The sequence below is a fragment of the Sminthopsis crassicaudata genome, chromosome 2 (genome assembly GCF_048593235.1).
Source record: "Sminthopsis crassicaudata isolate SCR6 chromosome 2, ASM4859323v1, whole genome shotgun sequence".
In the NCBI taxonomy this organism is placed as follows: Eukaryota; Metazoa; Chordata; class Mammalia; order Dasyuromorphia; family Dasyuridae; genus Sminthopsis; species Sminthopsis crassicaudata.
The window spans coordinates 661,693,337-661,717,162 of NC_133618.1; the positions used below are offsets into that span (position 1 = coordinate 661,693,337).

General features: G+C 43.3%; 1 protein-coding gene across 1 annotated transcript in view; it reads right to left on the minus strand.

The window, feature by feature from the left end:
- PML (PML nuclear body scaffold) overlaps window positions 1-23,826 on the minus strand; it is a 30,819-nt gene that overhangs the window by 1,034 nt on the left and 5,959 nt on the right. The window contains 7 exon segments of the mRNA XM_074297022.1: window positions 1,850-2,006; window positions 3,660-3,709; window positions 11,112-11,382; window positions 12,509-12,589; window positions 15,135-15,217; window positions 15,703-16,283; window positions 21,686-22,161. Of these exon segments, the coding sequence (XP_074153123.1) occupies window positions 1,850-2,006; window positions 3,660-3,709; window positions 11,112-11,382; window positions 12,509-12,589; window positions 15,135-15,217; window positions 15,703-16,283; window positions 21,686-22,161 (1,699 nt within the window).

Sequence of the window (23,826 nt, forward strand, 5' to 3'; positions counted from 1 at the left end):
GAGTCAGAATCTGACTAGGTTCCAGTTCTGACTCCACCATACTGGCCATGTGATCCTGAGCAACCCATTCGCCTCTCAGTGCTCCCAGCAGCCATGTAGGACCACAGAGTTCTACCATGTGACTATACTGTGCAGGTAGGACTTCCCTGTCCAGCAGTGCGTGTTCAGTGCAGTCCTAGGTCCAGCGTCTCTCCCAATGCCTCTCCTGTGCCCGCAAAACCGAGCCCTGACCAAACTTTCTGATGAAGTTTATTGGGTAATATTACAGGGGAACCCGTGTCAGCACTGTGCCCGGCACACAGCAGGTGCTTAATAAAGGTTTGTTAACTGAAAGAAAAAAGCAATTTCTTTCCTACATGCTAAGAACAAATATGATATCAGGTGACCCTTACAATAAGCTTGTGATGGTTATCCCCATTTTATAGCTGAGGAAACCAGGGGGGACACAGGCTGAGGGACCTGTGCAGAGTCACACAGCTAGTAAGTGACTGAAACAGTCAGGACCTGAACTCATGTCCCTGACTTTAGACTCTACCCACTGGACCACCAGCTGTCTCTCACTGAATGGTCAGCCCCCTGAGAGGTGGGGAGCTCCATCTCCTCTGCAATCTTTTACTTAATGATGTGTCCCCCAGGGATTTCTTCTAACTATACTAGAACATCATTACAAACCTGCCTTTGCTCCCAGTCTGGGCTACCTACTTGAGGAAACGATATTAACAACAATGAAAATAACAGTATATTATTTACCATTTCAATGATAGTTTAGAGTCTGCAAAGCACTTTATGAACATTGTCTCATTTGACCCTCATAACATCTACCAGCTGTCCAGGAGATGCCAATCAAATGAGATAGTATTTGTAAAAAGTGCCTGGTATACAGTGGTACTATATGAATGCTTATTTCCTTGCAGACTCAGAGCAGGGGGCAGGGGGCTTACTTTAGAGTTTAGGACTTGGAAAGCATGTTAAATTCAAGAAGTATTTATCAAGGGTCTGCTTGGAATTCTTTATGCATCATATTAGACCTTAAATCTCCTATCTCCATGCCTTTGCAAGGCTGCCCTGTGGATCTCACTTCTTAGAATTTCCTTGAAAATCTCACTCAAGGGGCACTTCCTATATAGGACCCTGGACTTAAGCCACAGAAATGAGGTTTCTGGGCATCACTTGGAAAATTTGGGATGATGAGGAAGTGGCCGGCCCTTCAAGGGTTCTATTTTCAGGAAGAGGTGAATTGAGCTGAAGAACTAATCCTCCTCCTCCTCTTCCATGTCTCTTGAGGCCGGACCTTTGGGGAACCTGCCTTGCCTCATGGTATTAACTCCCACTTAGCTAAAAAAAATACACATTTTTTCATATAAGGAAACTGAGAAGGGGTGAATTACCCCTCCCTGGTTCTCCCCAAAATGACATCAGAACCAGACCCTAAGATCTTTAAGTGTCCCTTGGGCAGAGGTGCTGATACCTGGAATACTTCCTGCCTGCATGACATTGGGAAAATTGCTGAAGTCTATAAATCTCAATTTTCAGAAAGAAATTAATCAGATCAGATGACCAGATTCCTTGAGGTCCCTCCCAGCTTTAAATCCCTCAGAACTATGCAAGTGTTGACTTGTGAAATTTGGAATCCATCCATCATGATTCCATCCCCGAGGACCTTAGTTCTGACCTCCACACCCAAATTAACTTAGGGACCTTTGGGCAGCGTCCACTGGCTGACCACCTCGCAGGGCAGGTTGGGGATGCTTTCCCCATTTAGAGATGACATAAGGATACCCATGTGGTCACCTTTTGGGACCCTGGAGATGAAGCAGAAGGGGCAAGGGGGTATTAATGAAGGACTCACTTTTGCTGTCAATCTTGAGGTCAAAGAACACCAGGGCTCGGCTTTCGTGGCTGGTCTCTCTGAAGTTCTCGGTAGGATGGCCAGGAGCAGGCCTTGTGCCGCCTGAACATTCCACGAGATCTTCAGGGTCGCTGCTGTCCCCGAAATCACTAGAGGACTGAAACACAACAACCATGGTGAGTCTAGCTCAGGAAGGGGAACCTGCTCCCCCTTCCAGGGGTCTGTGGGGGCAGAATGTGTCATACTTTTACCGAAGTGTTTCTCTCCATTACCGGGAAGGAGAGTTGTGTGTTGGGAGGGAGGGATCTATCAGGAAATGCCGATTGTCATATAAAAACAAAAGGTATCAACAAAACGAACTCATTCATCGACTTCCTGAATAGAGACAGAACAAAGTACATGGATAGGATGAAAGCAGAGGGCAAGAGGGTTAGTGGCTGTCTAACTGGTGCTGGAGATTACTAAGGTTCTCCTCTGACTCTTCACTGGGGCATCAAGGTAACCCTGGACTCTCTTATGGACTTAAAACCCTGGACTTCAAGTTATGGCAGGTTCTACCATTCTAGGAAAGGCTAACTGTCCGCCATTGGAGGCCCAGCCTAGTTAAGTTACAGAGAACCGATTACCAAGCATCCTTCCATTCCCCAAAACATTTCTTTGCCGTAGTGGCCCCCCACTTCCCCTTGCAAGTACTCACAAATCATGCACCGTACAAGCTCTAAGTCCTCTTGTTTCTCACCCGTCCTGATTGGTGCTCGAATAGAAATATGGCATAACAAGTTTCCTCCTAACCCAGAGTAAATCTGTTCTCCCTGGTCACTGTGCTTCCAGCTTTCATCAAACTACCTAGTGCTGCCTCTTACTCTCACTCGAGGCCCCAATACTGTCCAGGGTGAGCCAGGAGGATCAGTTCTCAAAAATCAGTCCAGCTTCTTTATTTTTTCAATTGGTAAAAATTTCTCTCCCTCCCATTTCTCCACTCTCTATCCCCACTATTGGAAATAAAAATAAAGATAAAAAAACCCTTCCAAAATATGCAGTCAAGCAAAAAACAATTTCCACTTTGACTATGCCCAAAAAAGTCTCAATCTGCAGTCTGTCTGTCAGGAGATGGGCAGCACTTCATCAGGGTTTCTCTGGAATCACAGGTGGTCATTGTGTTAATCAGAGTTCTCTAGTCTTTCACAGCTGATTGTTTTTACAGTGTTGTTGTTTTTGTATAAATTGTTCTCCTGGGTCTGCTCACTTTATTCTGCATCAGTTCATAGAGGTCCTCCCAGATGCCTCTGAAACCATCCCTTTCATTTCTGATAGCATAATACTATCCCATCACATGCATGTACCACAATTCTGCCATTCCCCAATAGATGAGCAACCCCTCAGTTTTCCATTCATTGTAACCAGGGGACCAGCTCTTTTACACAGACACAAGGTACATGACCCTATTCACAACCCCCTTGCTGTATTACAGGTATTTACTATAGACAGCCTCCAACTCACAAAAACCTCATCACCAAAAGAGTTCCCCTCCCCCCTCTTCCTATCTCTCCCATGCCCCAGAGAGTTCCCAGGTACTAAGGCCATGGAAAACCTTCGGGAAAACAGCTGCTTCTTTGAAAAATAAGCCCGGATGTTCAGGGAATCTTCTCACCCGAGTCTCTGAACATAGACATGAGAGTTCAGACATGTTGGAGAATTTAGGGGCTTACGGCTAATGGAAGACTGAGAGGAGTGACTCCTGGTCCTCTTCCAAAAAGAATATGGGGAGAACGTCTCAGAACAAGTGGAGAGAGGAAGAAAAAAGGCTCACCTGACTCTCTTCAGTCTCTTCAGAGCTGCTGATTACCACAATTGGATTATCTACAAAATGGAAAGGGGAGTCAGTAAGCCCCAGGGTGTGCTGGGAGACACAGCATGGGCTTGATAGTAAATGGGAAATGGCTGAACAAAGGCACAGACCAACAACAGAACACTACTGCACCACGATAACAACTGTGAGGGATGCAAAGAATTATGGCAACTGAGGCAGGGTGGAGCAAACAGGACCAGAACAATTTACACAATGACTACAACATCGGGATGGAAAACAACGCTGAGAGACTTTTGGAACTGTGATCAAGGCAGAGTCCAGCCATGACTTCAGAAAACTGGGTGGTTAAAGCATGACATGTCCCTTGCCTCTTGGCAAAGAGGCGGTAGACAGCTGGGTCAGTGTGGGACAAAAGTGTTCAAGGAGAGTCAATATGCCGACTTGTCTTGCTTGACTATATTTGCTATGAAGGTGAGTTTTATGGGGGTGTAAATCACATATAAGTAACAGTAACATTTTTTAAAAATCATAAAACATTATTTAAGAGATCAGATTTCTACAGCAAGTTTACAAACCTCCTACGAGGTATGTGCCAAAAATAATATTATGCCTGTTTGAGAGGTAAAGAGGATGGTTCAGAAAAGTTGATATGGCCAAGATCACTTCGCTGTTAAGTGTTGAAACTGAGACTAAACCCAAATTTTTCCTGACATGAATCCAGTGATTTTTAAAAAGTTTTAATGTATTTTAAGCAATACTAAACATCAATTCTACCAACTAAGCTAACTTGGCAATTATTTCCATATAAACAAATTTCAGTGAATTATATGACACAAGTCTTTTTTCCAGTCACTCTAAGTTCCATCACAATTCCTTGGCTTTCGAATTCTGCCTCCCTTTTTAACTTATGGTATCTGATATCCCCATTGTATAGATGAGAAACTGAGTTAGATCAAGATCATATAACCACTAAATGATTGGAACTGGAGTTAAACTCAGGTCTCTCTTGATGGCAAGTCCAGTAATTTTCTCTTAAAATTTTAAAACTTTATTATTATAAATAACATCAAACACAAATTCTACCAATTAAATTTAAATTGCAACTAGTTTTATTTAAACACATTTATGTTTATATGTTTTATATATTTATAGTTATATATAGAGAGAGACATATAAGATGCCATTAATTATTATTTTCAGCTTTTCTAATTTTCCTCAGCAGTCCTTGTTTGACTGTCCATTTCATTTTTGTCACTTATGGCTTGATAAGTGTATTCCCATTCTTTTTCTTTCTTTCTGCTTGACGTTATTCCATGGAAGTCTTCCTAGGCGGCACTTTTTATTCCCTGTGTGATTCTGGGCACATTGTGTAATCTGTGACCCTTGTCTGGGATTAATGGATGAAGTAATCCATCAGTAGCTACCTTCATCATGTCCATGGATGAGACATAATGAGGTGATGGACATCAAGATGGCCTTAATTAGAGCCAGAACTCTGGATCCTCAGCTATCAACAGAGATGTGGTTCATCACCACTCTGCTTGCTCTCATCCCTTATGGGGGACAACTCTCTTCTTCACTCAGTCCCAGTGAAAGGAAACCCCGGGTTGCCTATGGGTAAACTTCTTCCTGCCCTAAATGCACTTTTGTTCATCTCAATCATTGCCACAATAACCTCCCATGTCCCACACCAATTCTGTTTGCCCCTTCCATGGTACCCTATGGAATTCCTGTTACACATCACTGACACATTCCCTTTTACTTGCAACCTCTTTGTCACTTTCCCCTTCCATCTCTAAGCATCCTTTCCAGTGCTGATCGCATCTTTCATCCATATTTTCACTAGGTCAAACCATACTCAAGGTATAACACCTTTACAAAAGTCTAAAAGATTCATTAGGTCATAATTAAAGGGTGGAAACCAAGTTGGAGGTTAATCAAGCCCAACTCTCCCATTTCACAGATGACAAAATGAAGGCTCAAAGACATTAAATGATCTGCACAAACTCAAAGTATGCTCAAAAGAGTATAGATTAATAGAACTAGGAGAGAACTAATAAAAGGTCATTTAGTCTCATCTTTTCAATTTACCAAGGAGATTAATTTATCTCAGTCAAGAAGACTCATCTTCCAGAGGAATTTCCCTGAGACTACATCATAGTTTGATCACACACAAGCTTTTTAACTGGGACTATATTCTTAATACAGATCACACAGTTACTTCTTATCCTAATGATTATAGTAGATAAAAGATTATTAGCAAGGCAATACAGAGCGAAGCACTGAAGGCTTTTCCTTTTCCATTCCCCCTTAAATTATTTTATCAATTTTTTGAGAATTGGATTGATTACAGGCTAAGCATGGCATATAGTTCCAGAGAGGGCACTCTTTTATATAAGTGATACAAAACTGAAGGGCAGCCTTTACCAGAAATTCTAATAGACTTGGGATAGAAAATGCTATCTGCATCCAGAGGAAAAACTATGGATTGAAGCATAATGTTTTTACCTTTGTTATCTATTTTTTCTCTTTCTCGCAGTTTTTCCCCTTTTGGTCTCAGTTTTCTTATATAACATGACAAATATGAAATTATGTTTAAAAAGATTGTACATATTTAACCTATATATATATATTTGCTGTCTTGAGAAGGAGGAAGGTAAGGGAGAGAGAAAAACTTGGAACACAAAGCCTTATAAAAATGAATGTTAAAAACTATACATGTATTTGGAAAAATAAAATACTATTAAGAAAAAAAGAGTATGAAATGAGTTCCTCCATCTAAATCAATGAAAACACAATGGGATGAGTGTTGGGCAAATCTGGGGACACTCTCTGGGAGGATAATCTTGGCAACAAAAAAAAAATGTAGCCCTAGATGAGGGAGTTGGTCTACAAGAACAAGACAATGTAAGTGCCTGATTTGGACATATTAACAGTCCATCTGGAGATGTTCAAATGGGGTAGAGGCCAAGGGTTAGCCTCCAAAAGCAACTTTCCTAAGAAAATATGCTGATTATAAGACTGACATGAGTGACAAGAAGCACAGACATGAATGGCCACCCATTGATTGGATCCACCATTCCCCACAGGGCCCTTTTTATGAGTTGGAAAGCAAGTTTACTGGTAAAATCTCTTACCAGTTACAGTGATTCAGACCTGTTCCATCCAAAACCCAGTTATTTACTTTGCACTGCACTTCTCAAGGGATCCAGTTTTTCAAGAGAAACAAAGATGGAGACTACAGCCCACCCAGGATGGGTCTAAAAGCCTGAGATACACAATTCAGTTATTTAGCTTTCTTGCTTCATGCAGGGTTTAAAAAAAAAAAAAAAAAAGCCTGCCTGCTGTACATTCTTTTTTTTTTTTTTTGGTTGAGGCAATTGGGGCTAAGTGACTTGCCCAGGATCACACAGCTAGGAAGTGTTAAGTGTCTGAGGCTGGATTTGAACTCAGGTTCTCCTGACTTAAGGGTTTATGCTTTATCCACTGTGCCACTTAGCTGCCCCTTGCAAATTCTTTTTAATTCAAGGAGGCTCTTAAGAAAAATGATGCTTTTTCATCAGAAGCTCAAGGCAAACAACTACATTTTAAAATGAAGATCAATATAGAAGTATGATTAGTATGATCTCATATTTAAGTACACACTTTATAATTATTTAATTATACTTCTAAGTTAATTAAACAGGAATTTCCCTGAGACTACATCACAGCTTGCTTATACACAAGTTTTTCACTTAGATCTATGTTTTCTATAAATCACAGTTATTTCTTATCCTAATGATTATAGTGGAGAAAAGATTAGCAAGACAATATAGAGAAAAGCACTGAAGGCACTGAGTATTGATCCTTTTTCTCTCATATCACTTTCTACTTTAAATGAAGGCCATTTTTGGACACATCCTCTCCTTCCCCTTGTTAGTGAGAAGCTCCCTGATAGCAAATCACCTGATCTTTGCACCCCACACAGTTCCTACTAAATACACTTGGATGCATCTTCTGATTTTGAATCTTGGTCATTAGACCTTTTTGCCACTAGTCTTAGACTTCAAATTCCCGCTGAGCATCTAACCAATAAGAGGCCTCCAGTTAACATCAGGTGATTGATTGATGCTATGCTATTTGTAACCGTGACAACTAGGAATTATGGTGTGCCATCACAGAGAAGGAGGGCACACATGGTGCTCATCACAGGGATATTTTCTTGCAATGCTCCCAGACTGCCTCAAACTGCCAAAGTGATTGGTTCATAATGTATTAGGAGGTCTGCCAAAGAACTAAGTAATAATGGCTTAAGATTAGCAAATTGTGTGTATTATCTCATTTATCTTCACAACAATCCCGTGAAGTGGGTGCTATTATCATACCCATTTTACAGAGAAGGAAACTGAGAAGATAAAAAACCAAATGCATTGTACAAGATCACACAGACAGCATCTGAGGCAAGATTTCAGCTGAGGATTTCTTTACATTAGGTACTCTCTATCTAGTGCTCTACCTAAGAAGCTTGGGATATGCTGCATCAAACCAGATCTTAAGAAAGCCATGAATTGGGCTGCCTCAGGAAGGCCTGGGCTGGCCTGCGGGGAGCTGTGGCTCTCCCAGGACTTGGTACTAGGTTGTTCTCCTCATCTCCTCATGGTAGCACAGGGGTCTAGGTCAGTCGGAGGCTGTGGCTTGTGCCATTCCAAAGCTCTTGACCAGGATGTTCCCAGATTAGAAGAGTAAGTGATGATAAAAGCTGAAGTCATATCCAAGGGGGGCAGCTGGTGGGCAGCAATGAGGGGAGGGGACAATTATTATTGTAGCTTTGTAAAGGAAAGCCACTTCTTGCTCCCGCTTTCTTCCCATCCCTGTTCCCTTGGCCCAGTCTTATGTGCTATCCTTGGTAGGCCGGACTGTCACCATGTCCAGAAAAGACTTGTATTTGCAAATGAATTACATGCTAAGATCACAATGACTACATTGACTCACTCCCCAAGCTGAACAGCTTGGGGAGCCAGGGGATCCCAGTGCCCCCACAAAGACTAGAGGGCAAAACTCAATAGAAACATGAGATGAAAGTTGGAGAATTCTGAAAGACAGGCTGCTGGGAGTCTGGGATTTATGTCAGTGGGACTGCCTGGATCCCGGGCAACCAAGCTTGAAGTTTTTGGGTTCTCTGACTCCTTCCCATTCCTCACATCCTTGGGTGACTGAGCATGGGATCCTAGCTTTGTGACTTCTATTAGTCTCTTCAATCCATTTTTCCTTTAGTTCTTGCCTTTAGTTAAGGTTCTTCTCAGCCCTCATTTGGCCAGTAGCAATAACCTTATAGGGCTTGCTACCTCAGTCTTTCCGTATTTTGGGCTGAAGGCAAGGCCGCCTGGCCTGAGTGAAAGGGCGGGATGTAGGAAAAGGAGTGTGGACAAATGATTTCTTTCTCAGAGGCTGAAGAGTTGGGCATCTCACTGGGAACTAAAGAGCCCAGCTTCTCCTGGAGGCAAAGAAAGGAGGAAAGAGCAAGCCACGGACTCAGAAAGGGGAGAACAGGGGTCTACACATGTGTGAAGGCTCCTGGAGGAAGACCAATCTCCAGATGTGGGCTGAAGTGGGTCTGAGACCTTTGGCCCTAAGAGACCACCTGGGTGGACTTTCTACTATCCACAAAATGGTGGAATCATCCTCCAGATTCTGGATCTGACAGCTGGAGCTAAGGAAGAGGATGGGAGAAAAGGGGGGCTGACCACCTCCTCCCGGGGGAAGCCGAGTATCTGTGCTTAGCAAAGACTTCCCTCAGAAGGTCCTCCTGAAATATTATTGTTCTGTAAGAAACGACCAGCAGGAGGATTTCACAAAGGCCTGGAGAGACTTATAGGAACTGATGCTGAGTGAAATGAGCAGGACCAGGAGATCATTGTACACTTCAACAATGATACTGTGTGAGGATGCATTCTGAGGGACGTGGCTCTCTTCAACAACGAGATGAACCAAATCAGTTCCAATAGACCAGTAATGAACTGAACCAGCTACACCCAGGGAAAGAACTATGGGAGATGGCTATGAACCACTACATAGAATTCCTAATCCCTCTATTTTTGTCCACTTGCATTTTGGATTTCCTTCACAGGCTAATTTCAAATCTGATTCTTTTTGTACAGCAAAACAACTGCTTGGACATGTATATATATATTTATACTTTAACATATTGAACATGTATTGGTCAACCTGCCATCTGGGGGAGGGGGTGGAGGGAAGGAGGGGAAAAGTTGAAGCAAAAGGTTTTGCAATTGTCAGTGCTGAAAAATTATCCATGCATATATCTGGTAAATAAAAAGCTATAATAAATAAAAAAAAAACTAAATTAAATTTTAAAAAAAGAAAAGAAGGCCCTCCTGAGATGCTGTTCCTCCCCTCGAGAAGCGGGAGCAAGCCTTTCCTTTTTGTTTTTCTTTTTGGAGACTTGGGCCTCCCTATCTCTCCCAGTGTGGAAGTGCAGCAGCCGCTCCTGGGTCCAATGGGGACTAAGAATGGAAGTTGTGTCTGCTCATCTCCCCGCCCTGAGGCTGCCCCTCCTTGGGCAGACCCGGGGGGGCTGTGGCTCTGGAGTGGGGTACCCAGCATTCAGACCTCCCGAACTTCCCTCCAAGTGACCAGTGTGGAGCCCGGCCCGGGGGACCTTCCTGACTCCCTGCACGCTCTCTCTTTCATTTCCCTCTTGGAACCACATGTCAGCCCTCACCCATGGATCAGTAAGTAATGTCCTTCCTTATACCCCCACGAATCTCCTCATCCAGCTAGCCTGGGGGCTCCCGACACAAGGGGGCAGGCGGCCTGGGGGACCCGACACAAGGGGGCAGGCGGCCTGGGGGACCCGACACAAGGGCGCAGGTGGCCTGGCACAGACAACAGGGTGGAAAGGAGAAAGCCCTGAAACTGGAAGTCAGGAAACTTGGGCTTCGAATGACACTCATCAGCCGTGGGACGGGGGCTAAGGATGTAAGCTTTCTTTGGCTCAGTTTGTTCGGCTAAATGTAAGTATGTGAAAATTAATAATAATAATGATGATAGCTAAGGTTTACATCACATGCTGAGATTTTAAAGCACTTTCATAGTATTATTTAATTCAATTCAAATAAAATTATTCAATTGATCATCATTACTACTCTATGAGGTACCGTATGCTCTCATTACACCCATTTTATAGACAAGGAGACTGAGGCAAAGGGTCTTGCCCAGAGTTGCACAACTAATAAGAACCTGTGACAGGCAAGATTTGAATCCCCATGCCCGGCTAGGTGCCCACCTCAAAGTGTAGTAAGAGAAGTGTTTGACAAATGCAAGGTACTCCATTAACGCATTAGTATTATTATTACTGTTTGGCGCCTGCGGTCCCCGGATTCAGATGGGCCCTCGGACACTGCAAGAGAGAGTTGGCCGCGGAAGCCTCCTCCTCTCTTCTTCCTCCCATCTCACCTTGCTTGGCTCCTTCCTCGGAGGCGGCACTGCCATTGGAGTCTGCTGTGGAGCCCGGGGCCAAGTTCCCCGAGTTGGGGGCGGCATTTCCCTTGGCGGGCTGGTTGGCACATGAGGAGATGGTCTGGGGATGCTTGAAGATCTTATTTATCTTGTGCCTTTCGCTGTCCCCAAGCTCCCTCTTGACCATCTTCCGCGCGGTTATCTTTAAGTTAGTGTGGACCAACTTCCTCTTCCTCGACTGGGAGCTGAGCTGCTGCTGCTGCCCCTGCTGGAAGGGAACAGGACACAGTTCTAGCCCGACGGACGGCCCAGGGAAGGGCTGGGATGAGGTGAGGGGTGAAGGGGAGGGGGGGCCCTGCATGGGGGGCCTTCCCCATGGTCCAGAAATGGTTTTCTACTGTTCCCTCTCTTTCCCCCCCAATCCTGTTCATTCTGATGTGCCTGGCTTCTTCCATCCCCAGATTCAGGGATCTCTCCACCAATAACTAACTAATTAACTATATAAATATATATATATGTATATAAATATATATATATATATATATATATATATAAATCTACACAGATAAATAAATAAATAATGTATATATATAACTAGTAGACACTAACCCTGTCACCCTGCTCTCTGCTTTATACCTCCGTGAGCCTTGTCCCTCGAGACCAGCTGCGAGCCGCTCTCTAAGGGCACGGCCCCTATCTCACACTCCTCCTGTCCGCTCCTGGGTGGACACATGCTTAGCACTTAATTAACACTCCTGGCCTCCTTGCCCCAGCTAAGGCCCGTTAAGACTGTAGCTTAAAAGGCCCAGGTTTCCCACTGTATCCAGGGGCATCTCCAGGGTCCTGATCCACGTCTGTCTCCTGGACCCCGAGGGGTTTGGAGGGGAAAGTGAGGCGGGAGACCCCGCCCAGACCCCTCAGCCACACACCGCGGCATCACCTCCATGAGACCATGGTCCTTTTCCAGACCGAAGGATGGGCATCTTCCCTCATCGCTCAGGGAGGGCCACAGGAGCCCTTGTGAGCCACAGGTTTACCCCACCAGAGGCTGGCCTTCTGCGGCTAAGCTCACACCACACCCAAGACTGAGACCCAATGGCTTCTCTCTAATGACCATGCCAGAGACACGGTCAGCCTGGCCAAGCTGGGTGGGTTCAAGACAGAGTTGGGGGCTTTGCAAAGGGGAACAGATGGGGCTACAGTCCCATCCTGATCTCCCCTCCCGGAAACGCTCAAGCCTTCCTCCTCCTCTTCTCGCTCCCAGGCTCCCAACCGGACCTTAACGTCCCCCTCCTGCCCTAGTCCCACAACCAGCTACTGTCCACTTCCAGGGACCACGTGGTTCAAGGACCTGAGGGGCAAAGATGAGAACAGGAAGCAGAAGAGGTTCTTACAGAGGGATGGGCAGGAAGGGTTACCGTTTCAGTCTTATTTTCTGAGGCGTGTCCCTGTTTCTGCAAGTTCTTCTCATCTTGCTGCAAAATCAGGGGAAAAAAGAGCTGATAATAAACATGAAATGGTGTTCACAGACTCGCCTGGACTCTGGATCTTGTAGGGAAGCAGGTGAACTAATGGAGAGTGGACAGCTTTGGGCAGCAGAAAATAACATTTCTAAACACCTCCAAACCCTGAGGCAGCAGCAGAGATTTATGATCCCATCTTACACAGGAGAAAACCGGTCTCGGAGGTGGAACAAGTGACCTGTCTCTAATTATGCAGCTGATTAAGGGGCTGCAGTGGGATTTGAATTCAGGTCTTTTCTCATCCAATATGAGGCACTACCTTGTTTCTAACTGCTGGCTCACGTTCCCTTCTGGAGACATTATGGAGGATCTCCTTCCCCTGTCATTTTGTCTCTGGAGCACAGTGCCGTTCCAGAGTTGGAGTCAGGGCCAGGGACAAATCTGACTTCTGCAGCTGACTTAGCCAAGGGACCTGAGCTAGGGGCCTGTGGCTTCCTCACGTTAAAATGAGAGAATTATACTTTCTGGGCTTTACCTCCCCTAGGCTGGCTCCTTCCAGTCCCAGCTAAAATCTCCCCTTCCACAGGAAGCCTTTCCCAATCCCCCTGAATTTTAGCACCTTCTCTCCACTATAGTTTGTTTGTACTTAGTGTTTTTTTTTTGTTTGTTTGTTTATTTGTTTTTTTGGGAGGGGGGAATATTGTCTCTCCTATTAGATTTGGAACTCCTCAAGGGCAGGGACTAATTTTACCTTTCTGTGTATCCCAGTGCTTAACACAGTGTGTGGCATACAACAGGAGCTTAATGTATGTTGACCAATTAACCTTTTCTGAATCTGTAATTCATTCTGTGGCTATCAGAGCAAGCTCTACTCCCTAAGGAGAGAAGGTGGTGAGATTGTTGTCCCAATGTCCCAAATCTCTCCCGGGCTTAGCTTCTGTGATTCCAGTCCTTTAATTTTGCCTTTAGAATCAAAGTCTAGAGTCTTGACTTTTTGTTTTATGTTTTTTTTTTTTTTCCTTTTCTCTGCTACTCCACCAAGGGACTCCTCCCCTTCCCCAAGTTGTCCTCTGCAAACCACTTGTGTATATACGTGTGTGTGTGTGTGTGAAACAGATATATAAAGAAGAAAGACGGAGAGAATGAGAAAGAAAGAGAGAGGAAATAGAGAGAGATAAAGACAGAGAGACAGAGAGAAACAGAGAGAAATAGAGTAAAATAGAGACAGACAAAGAAACACAGAGACAGAGAGAGACTGCTGGTCCAGAATGTTTAATTACTATGTGTTTGAGTCAGAGAGGAAATACAGTAATTAAACAAGCTAAAACTAAAGGGGATGGGAAAGGCTACTGCAAGCAAGAGGCAGGCTACCAGTTTCCTTCAATAGAAAAATTTTAACGATGGATTCCATTTGTGCTTCACTCTACCCAGTCTGTCCAGAATATGACTAATTTGCTAAATTTGTAAATCCCCTTCTTCCTATCCCGACCCTTTCCCTGCATTCCCAAGCTCCAGTGGGCTCAGGCTCATTTTTAATTCCTCATGTCCTCCTCCAGCATGACTTAGCAAGGACTGAGCACAGAAGAGACTCACAGGCGATGGATGATGTTGAGCCAGTTCCTCTCCATCCAATTCAATTCAATCTACACCGTCCCAATTGCATAAGTACATATTAAGCACATGTAACATGTAAGAGCTTGCACTAGATGCTGGAGATACCGATACAGGGCTCTCCCCCTGACCTCTGAGGACAGGGAAAACTTAGCTAGAAGATCACAATTTTTTGTGCAATTATAAGTGCATCCATGGACAGGCTTTGCTTTAGCTAATGAAGGAATGTTTAAAAAAAAAAAAAAGTTTTATTTGTATTCAGAAGATCTGAGTATGAATCCAGGTCCTGCTATTTGCTGTGATCTTAATTGGCTGAATAAGCACTTATTTAGCACCTACTATGTTCCAGGTATTGGACTAAGTCTGAAGGCCCCCATTGTTGCATTCAGCTCTAAATCTGTGATCTCTTCTCCCTTAATCCCCCTGATTTCTGACACATCGATTCCTTTTGTTTTAGAAAGTCACTTGCAGTTTTGCAAATCACCATAACAGATAGTACTTATAAGGTCTGCAAAGCACTCTTCAACAAACCTGTAAGATATTATTATCTCTCCTGGACAGGTAGGGAAAGTGAGGTAGTGATTTTTCCAAGATCATATAGCTAGCAATGGAGGCAAGACTTGAACCCTCCACAGACAGCTCTCCCTCTATACTGCCATAGTGCCTTTCATATAAAAAAAAAAAAATGCTCCATTAAAATAATTGGCTTAAAGAGGAAACCAGAAGGGAAGTGAGATACACAGGTTTGTTTGTTTTTCATTTCCATCTCCTTTCTGCTCCAGAGTGTGGCCAGTCTGCGTTCAGTTTCCGCTCCCCTCCAAGAGGCAAATATGTGGGAAGAAAAGCATTTAGGGTTCATTTTAAACAAAGGGAGATTCTCATGTTTAAGACTGGCAGGTCTCCATCCTGGCACCCTCCCCACCCCGCATCTTCAGGACCATCTCACCGAATTGCCGTCCGTGGGAACCTTTGGGGGCTCTGCAGATTCCTCCTTCTTGTCCTCTTTCTCAAGATTAGTCACTTCAAAAACTAGAGAAGAAGAGATCAAGCTTATTAAGAGGCCCAGAGCTCCCAAGGTGACCTTTATCACTAACTCGGAGGTGTCCTGGAACCCTGTCAGTTCCCCAAGCATCAGAGCTCTCACAATGGCGGCTTAAGGGACTGGTCTCTGCCAGGTCTGCCTGATGTCCCTCTCGGAGAGATAGCAAAGGGTGGTAAAGTCATCTCCAAGTGTAGTTTGTTTGTCTGTTCCCATAGGAATCCCCAAGGAGCCTCCCTGGAACTGTAACTCTCCCCCAGCAGCCCTTCAGACCCCTGGCAGTCATCTTATCCCACTCCCTTCCAAGTCTCCTTTCCCTTGGCTAAGAATCTCCAGTTCTTCGCTCCTTGTCTGGGGTCACCTTTACCTTACTCTTCGCTCCTTATCTGGGGGGCACCTTTACCTTACTCTTTGCTTCTTATCTGGGGGGCACCTTTACCTTTCTCTTCGCTCCTTGTCTGGGGGGCACCTTTACCTTTCTCCTCAACAACTCGTGCAAACAGAGTCTGGAGTTTAGCCTTGCAGTCTCCGAATTCTTGCACCTTGACTGCGGTCTGGAGGTTCATAGGCTTCTCCCTGTTGAGGTTCTCCAGAGCCTGGCGGATGAAGGTGTGCATCTCCAGGACTTCCTGGTCCGAGGCGTACTGCCGCAGCTTTTCCACCAGGAGCTCGCCATTGTGGATGCGCTGAAGCATGCTGCTCAGCTGCTTAAGCTTCCCCGCCATATCCTTGTGGTTCTCCTTGTACTGGCCCTCCACGGACTCCAGAAGCTCCTTCTCCTGGGCCTGGATCTTCTCCACCATGACCTGGATTTGAGAATGGATCAGCTCCTGGGTCTCCTTCTTCACCTGCTCAAGGTGGGTGATGGCCTCTTGGATCTTCTCGTGCGCTTCACTGAAGGTCTGCTCTTGGGTCTTCAGCTCACTGGTGATCTTGATCAGCTCCTCCTGACGCTGCTGGATCTCGGAGCTGATGGCGCAGTACTGGTCCTTGTGGTTGCTATCCAGGAGAGCGCAGGTGCAACAGATGGGCTTGGCACACCCCCGGCAGTAGATGCTGTGGGAATGAAAACATCATGGCACACTCAGGTCTGAGAGTCTTAGTCTGGACCACTGGTTGTATGGAAATAAGTCATCCATCCCAGGTCACCCAGGCCAGCCTCTACCAGAAGTACAAATCTTATCTACAAAATTTCCAAAAAAAGAGCTCTCTGTGGAAGATCTCCTGAGCCAGAAAACTTATCCCTACTAAAGTAGCTCATTCTGTTCTAGGGGAATTTTTATCCCTAAACAGAGCCATTAAACCTGCCCTGACTCTTCTCAGGAGCTAGATTTTATTTGTTTGTTTGTTCATGGTGAAATCCCATTAAGATAATGGATTTAAAGGGCTTTTCAATGCCCAAGCCTCTATAAACATAAGCTGATGGCTTTTGAGGCCCAATGGTTCAACATGAACTTGAGAGTTGCTAACATGGCACCCCAAGGATCTACATTTGGTCCTGTGCTGCTTGACAGTTTTTAATCAATGACTTGGATAAAAGCAGACATGGAGAATTGGAATGAAAATTGGCACAGATAATGTCACTCCCTCAAAAAAGGAAAATGGCTGATTCCCTGTCACTCAGTGAATTACTTAGGGTTGGGACTAGAAAGTCTCTGGGTCGGACTTGCTGTCCAGCAATCGTGAAATTGTATACAAGGATACTGGTAACCAAATGTGAAGGGTTAACTTAGACTCATTAGAGATTACAGCAAGTTATCCCCAGGATAATATACCATAATTAGGTAGGACTTATACCAGGAATACAGGTATTCAATATTAGGAATGACTATTAGGAAAATTATTAGTATAAGTGACCATATATTGGCTAAGAAATAGACTAGTAGATCAGTGGGAGAGATTAGGTACACAGGACAAAATAGGGTACATCTATAGCAATCTAGTGTTTGACAAACCCACAAATACCAACTTTTGGGATAAGAATTCATTATTTGAAAAAAACTGTTGGGAAAACTGGAAATTAGTATGGCAGAAATTAGATATGGATCCACACTTAACACCATATACCAAGATAGGATCAAAATGGGTCCATGATTTAGGCATAAAGAATGAGATCATAAATAGATTAGAAGAACAGAGGATAGTTTACCTCTCAGACTTGTGGAGGAGGAAGGAATTTGTGACCAAAGGAGAACTAGAGATCATCATTGATCATAAAGTAGAGGATATTGATTACATCAAATTAAAAAAACTTTTGTACAAACAAAATTAATGCAAACAAGATTAGAAGGGAAGTAACAAATTGGGAAAATATTTTTACAGTTAAAGGTTCTGATAAAGGCCTCATTTCCAAAATATATAGAGAACTGACTCTAATTTATAAGAAATCAAACCATTCTCCAATTGATAAATGGTCAAAGGATATGAACAGACAATTCTCAGAGGAAGAAATTGAAACTATATCCACTCACATGAAAGAGTGTTCCAAATCACTACTGATCAGAGAAATGCAAATTAAGACCACTCTGAGATACCACTTGTCAGTTTGGCTAAGATGACAGGAACATATAATGATGAATGTTGGAGGAATGTCAAAATCCAGCATCCATTCCTATCAGAGAAATGCAGTTTTCCTTAAAATGATCAGTAGGCATTTATATAAAACCATCAGCAAGCATCATATATAATGGGGATAAATTAGAACCATTCCCAATAAAATCAAGAGTGAAAAAATGTTGCCTATTATCACCATTACTATCCAATATTGTATTGGAAATGTTAACTTTGGCAATGAGAGAAGAAAAAGAAATAAAGGAATTAGAGTAGGTAATGAGGAAGCCAAATTATCACTCTTTGCAGATAATATGATGGTATACTTAGAGAACCCTAAAGAATTGACTAAAAATCTATTTGAAATAATTCATGACTTTAGCAAAGTTGCAGGATACAAAATAAATCCACATAAATCCTCAGCATTTTTATATATTACCAACAAAGTCCAAATAACCAAAGAGAAGTATTTGTGATGTTTTAAAAATACAAAGAGCATCCATACAACATTTCCAAAAAGAAGCAATTAAGAAATGTAATTTCTTGATGTTATTAATAATAATTTAAATAAGAAGTCACTTCATGACCATTCTAGAGTTAAGAGCAGAAGTTGGAGGAGAAAAAAAAAACCACTCTTTTATTTGCTCTATCTTTAATCTAACTCAGATTCCATTATAATATGGAAGAAGAATAGAGCTCAGTATTTTTCAGGAGCTAATATCCTGGAAGATGAAGAAAGATACTCAGAGAAGGAAGGCTCTCTTACAGACTGATATAGATGCTCAGGGAACTCAGTGATAAGCTTATCTTTAAAAGGGTATCTATGGAAACAAGGTAACTGAGGAGGAATGGCTAAAAAGTTGAGCTTCTGTAAAGACAGTGTCAGGAAAGTCAAAATCCAAAATGGGCAGGAGCTGGTGATAAATGGTCAGAAAACAAAGAGAGCTTTAAAGGATGGCTCTAGGGGCAAAAGAGGAAGAAGGAAGAGATCAGAATCTTGCTTGGGATGCAGGGAACAGGTGAGGCAAGGTCAGTTTTCCCAGAACTGTATAGAAATAACTGAAGGGCTGACATTTGGGGGGAAAAACACTTACTGCATGCCAAGTATAAAAAAAATTCTTCTTCTCGAGGAACATTACTTCTAATGGGGGAAGACAATGGGCAAAAAATGAAGCATTCATATGTATATTTGTATGGATACACACACACACACACACACACACACACACACACACACACACACACATATATATATATATATATATATATATATATATATATATATATATATATATATATACCAATACACACCTATACACACAGGTGAGATGAAAGGGAAAGCATTAGCAGCTCAAGTGGAAGGGGAAATGAGAGAGGGGATAGAAAGCTGCATTAATAAAGCCATTGTCCCTAAAATAATCCCAAAATTTTAACATAAAGGGACTTCAGAGGCCACTTGGTCCAACCTGTATTTGTACATCCAACAATTCCCATAGAAGTAGAGAGTAGATTTGAGCTGTCTTGAAGGAAGCCATGAATCCTAAGAGGTAGATGTCAGGGGACCAAAGCTTTGATATCTGAGAGGCTTCACTCAGTGTGAAGGCACAGAAAGGAGAAATGGAATTTAAGCCTGCAGGCAGCTGGATCAGTTTGTGGAGATAGAAAAATAGAAGAATTACCTTATGAAAAGTAGGAATAGACTTAATTATAGTTGCAAATGCCAAATGAGGATTTTAATAGGATTTTTAGGATCCTGGAAGCAACAGGGAGCTATCAGAAATCACTGACTAAGGGAGTAACATGGTCAAACCTTATGATTTAGAAAAAAAAATTTGATGTTGTTATAGTTGAGTGGAGGATGAATTATACAAGGCTAGGAACCCAGCTAGAAGACATTCAGGTATGAGGTAATGAGGATGGACTAGGGCTGTGGCTACACCTGTGGAGAGAAGAGGACAAAGCCTTGGGCACACACCTTGGGCATTACAGTGATGGAGGAACAGCAAAGGACTCCAAGAAGAAGGGGTTGGACAGGGAGAAGGACCAGGAGAGAACTGTGTCATGGAACTCTGGGAAGAGGGAGTGTATAGGGGAGAAAGTGACCAATAGTGCCAAATGCTGCTTCATGGAGGAGTGAGAATTTCCTAACAATGGAGCTCCCCAAAACAGGACAGAGGCAGAGAGCTTCCTTTTACTGGAGGCCTTTAAGAAGGGCCTGGGTCACCATTTGTTGGGATATCATAAAGGGAGAGGTGTTCCTGTTCATAGGAATAGTGACATGAACATTATTTGAGACAAGATGCCTCACTGTAAGTGAAAGTAACCTGGAAAGGAAAGGATGCAAATTAGCAGCTCTCACACCCTGCTGGACAGTCAAGCCCAGTTTGTTCTGGAGGTTAGTGGTTAATTGTAACTGTGGTTAAAGCAGAAGGTTTGATCTTACCTCTGAAGTGGGAAGGACCCTGGGGCAAGGAGCAGAGCAGGAACTTCAAGCTTTGCTCATTTTATGTAGGCTATATTGAGGTCCAGAGAGGTCAAATGTCTTGTTAGAGGTCACACAAGAATCTCAAATAGCAGAGCAGAGACCTTAGAGATCACTCTTTGAAACCCTTTCTTTTTACAGAACGGGAAACTGAGGACCAGAGAAGCTATGGGACCTGATCAAATGGTGGAGCTGAGATACATTCCTAGAAGCTTCTGTTCCCCATGTTGAGGCTTTCTACAAAACCAGTTGTCTCTCACTGGAAATTGGAGACCCAAAACATCTGGGCACAGGTGACACTGGAGAAAAACCTCAAGGTATAGTAAGGACTTCAGAGTATACCCAGTTTGAGGAAACCAAGACCCAGGGAGGGCATTTGCCCAAAGTCATACAAGTGTGTCAGAGGCAGAACTGGAAACTCTGGTTTTAATCCTGGCTCTCTTACTCATGACCTTGTCTGACCTTGGCTGAGCCAGTCCCCTCCCTTCTGAGCCATGCTTTCCTTATCTGTAAAATCAGAGATGGCCAGATGAACTCTGAGCTCCTTTTCAACTCCATATCGATGGGCTTATGATCTGCTATTCTTTCCCCCAAACTACAAGTCCATCTGTTACCTTGTCTCACAAATTCAAATAATAATCACCATGGTTGGACAGGCAGGGGGAAGCTGTGTACTCCTCTCGTTTTCAAGGTACTCCTTCACTGGAATCCCAGATAGCCTTCCAAGGTCATCCAGACCTCAAATAAATCAGTCTCTTTGTCCCTCTCTGTCTTTTTCTATGACTGTCTCTCTTTTAGCTTTAATTCAGTACTTCATTTTCAGTTCCAAACTCTCTCTCTCTCTTCCTCTCTCCCTTCTTCCATCCCTTTCTCTCTCTCTCTCTCTCTTCCTTCCCTTTACCTTTTCTCCACTGAAAAGGCAAGAATAAAACCCATTACAAATATGTATAGATATGCAAAATAAATCTCCTTATTAGCTGTGTTCCAAGAAAATAAAAAAAATTTTAAAAACACAGAAGAAAATCTGCTTTAATAGGCCCTCTGAGTCCATCACTTATTTTTTTTCTAGAAGTGGACAGTATGTTTCATTTAAATAGCCTTTTAACCTTTCTGGTTCCCTCCTATGTAAAATATATGGCGGTTCCCTCCATCCTTACTGTTGGGCTGTGGTTTGGCTCCTGAACTCTCCCATGCCTTGGGATCCTGGGAAGCTTACCTGGTAAGGGATGGTGTCTGATGAGTAGGGTTGGGGCAGAAGAGGTTGTTGGATTTCCAGAGGAACTTACCTGGTAAGGGATGGTGTCTGATGAGTAGGGTTGGGGCAGAAGAGGTTGTTGGATTTCCAGAGGAACTTACCTGGTAAGGGATGGTGTCTGATGAGTAGGGTTGGGGCAGAAGAGGTTGTTGGATTTCCAGAGGAGCTTACCTGGTAAGGGATGGTGTCCGATGAGTAGGGTTGGGGCAGAAGAGATTGTTGGATTTCCGGGTGCCATCTAGGAAATCTTTGGCAGATTCTTTTCTCAGCTCCTCCACGGCCCTCGCCTCATGCTTCACAAACCACTGATGCGCTTCGAAACACCTGGTACAGATGAGCTGCTCACACTCGAAACACCAGAAATCAGCCGGCTCCCGGCATCGATTGCAACAGGCTTCCTTCCCGCCCTGGACTATGTTTTGGTAGACAGAGATCCGCCGCTGCAAGCTCTCGAAGAAGAGGTTGTCCATGGAGTGTAGGTTGGTCTCCTGGGAGTGGGGGTACTGGCAGATGGGACATTTCCCAGCCGGCTCCTGGACCTCCAAGCATTTGGAGCAGATGGTGTGTAAGCACCCTAAGAGCTTGGGACATTTCGATTCTGATTTACAGCTGTGACACAGCAGGAAACAAAACTCCTCACCTATGGCCTGGATGGGGAGAACATCAAAGAATCACAAGAAGTAACACAGGCTGTTTGTTGCCCAAGTCCCAGGTCACAACCTTAACCAGGAAGGACTACATGGGGACCACAAGGATGAATGATAGGAAGGAATATCAAGGCCACATAGTCGAACCCCCTCATGGCAGAGAGAAGGAAACAGAGAACCAGGAAGAAAAATGTTTTGCCCAAAGTTAAAGATGGGACTGGAACTCAGGCCCTCTCACTCAGAGACATTGCACTTTACTATTTCATGGTTTTTATTTTTAATATTCTTGAGAGAGGCAGCCAAGGAGATTCTGTAGGAAAGATGGCTGAATTAGGAGCCAGAGGACCTGCCTTGCCCTATTTCTTCCTTCATGAAAGCAGGGAATTACATGAGATGACCTTTAAGGTCCCTTCCAGAGCTAACATTAAATAAGACTCTTAGCCGTCTGGTCCACAGGAGGCAATCCACAGATGTGGATATTCTGTTCCCTTCCCCCCCCTCCCCTAAATCTAGGATGCTGGCATAATTGATTATTGCGAGCTTAAAATTTTCCTACAATTTATGCGTTTCTCCTTTTATTTGAGAGATGGAAAGCAACTATACAAAATATTATAGGTATCAATTCTATACAGTCTTGAAGGGAAATCATGGGTAGCCCTTTCAAGTTCCAGCAAGGAAAACTATACAGAACCGTGGACTAGGAGTCAGGTTGGGGTTCTTTCCTTGCAGGGATATGCTGGAGGTGGTTCCAACCACCTCTAGTGAGCCAATTGTTAAATTTTCGGGATAAACTTTTATTTTGTAGAAAGAAGGAAATACTGATTTGCTATTTGCAAATAGACTTAAAAATTAGGAAACACTACAAACTGGGCTTGATTTGTTTGATTTTCTAGCACTAAAAAGTCAGTAAACATTACAAATCAGGACTTAATTTCTTGTTTGGCTGATTATGTAAACTTAAGAAAGTGATGGAGAAAATATTAAAAATGCAAATTAAACTTAAAGTGTATTGTTTGTGTGTGAAATAGAGAGATATGGTAAAGAATTTACAGAAATATGTGAATTCTTTTTCTATATTTTATTTTTATTATTTCTGTGTCTCCGTGACCTGCATAAGTACAATATGTGCAGGCCTATATTTACTTGAGCCTTGGCCAGCTATAGACATATTTATTTAACCTGAGCTGAGGAGACTTTTATCCTGTATTTGACATTTATGGATATTTAGACTATTAGTTTAAACACTATCTTCTTGATTATCTAAAGCCTGAAGGCCTGATTTTGTGTTTCCTAGAAATCCGGTGATTTCAGGGAAATAGAAACCTTTCTTTCCAATCTCTGTGGATAGCAACAACCAATTAAATGCCTATGCCCTCTCTCCCCCCTACAATGCTCTCTTAACTTGTGATGTAATCTCTTATAATAAAATCTATCAAAACTGTGTATCTTTACTAATTCTTTAGCCCTCCTACCTCAAAGCTTTCACTTTCCCTTATCTCTAGGTGGGACTGCTCATCCTCATGAGGATTCAATAAACAATTTTAGTTATTTTGAGTAAGGGTCTTTTTACATCCCACACTTGTGTGTATGTTTGGAGGGAGGGAGAACCTGTTGTTAAATGTTTACTAGTACTTTGCTGTCCCTCTGATACTTATTAGCTGTGTG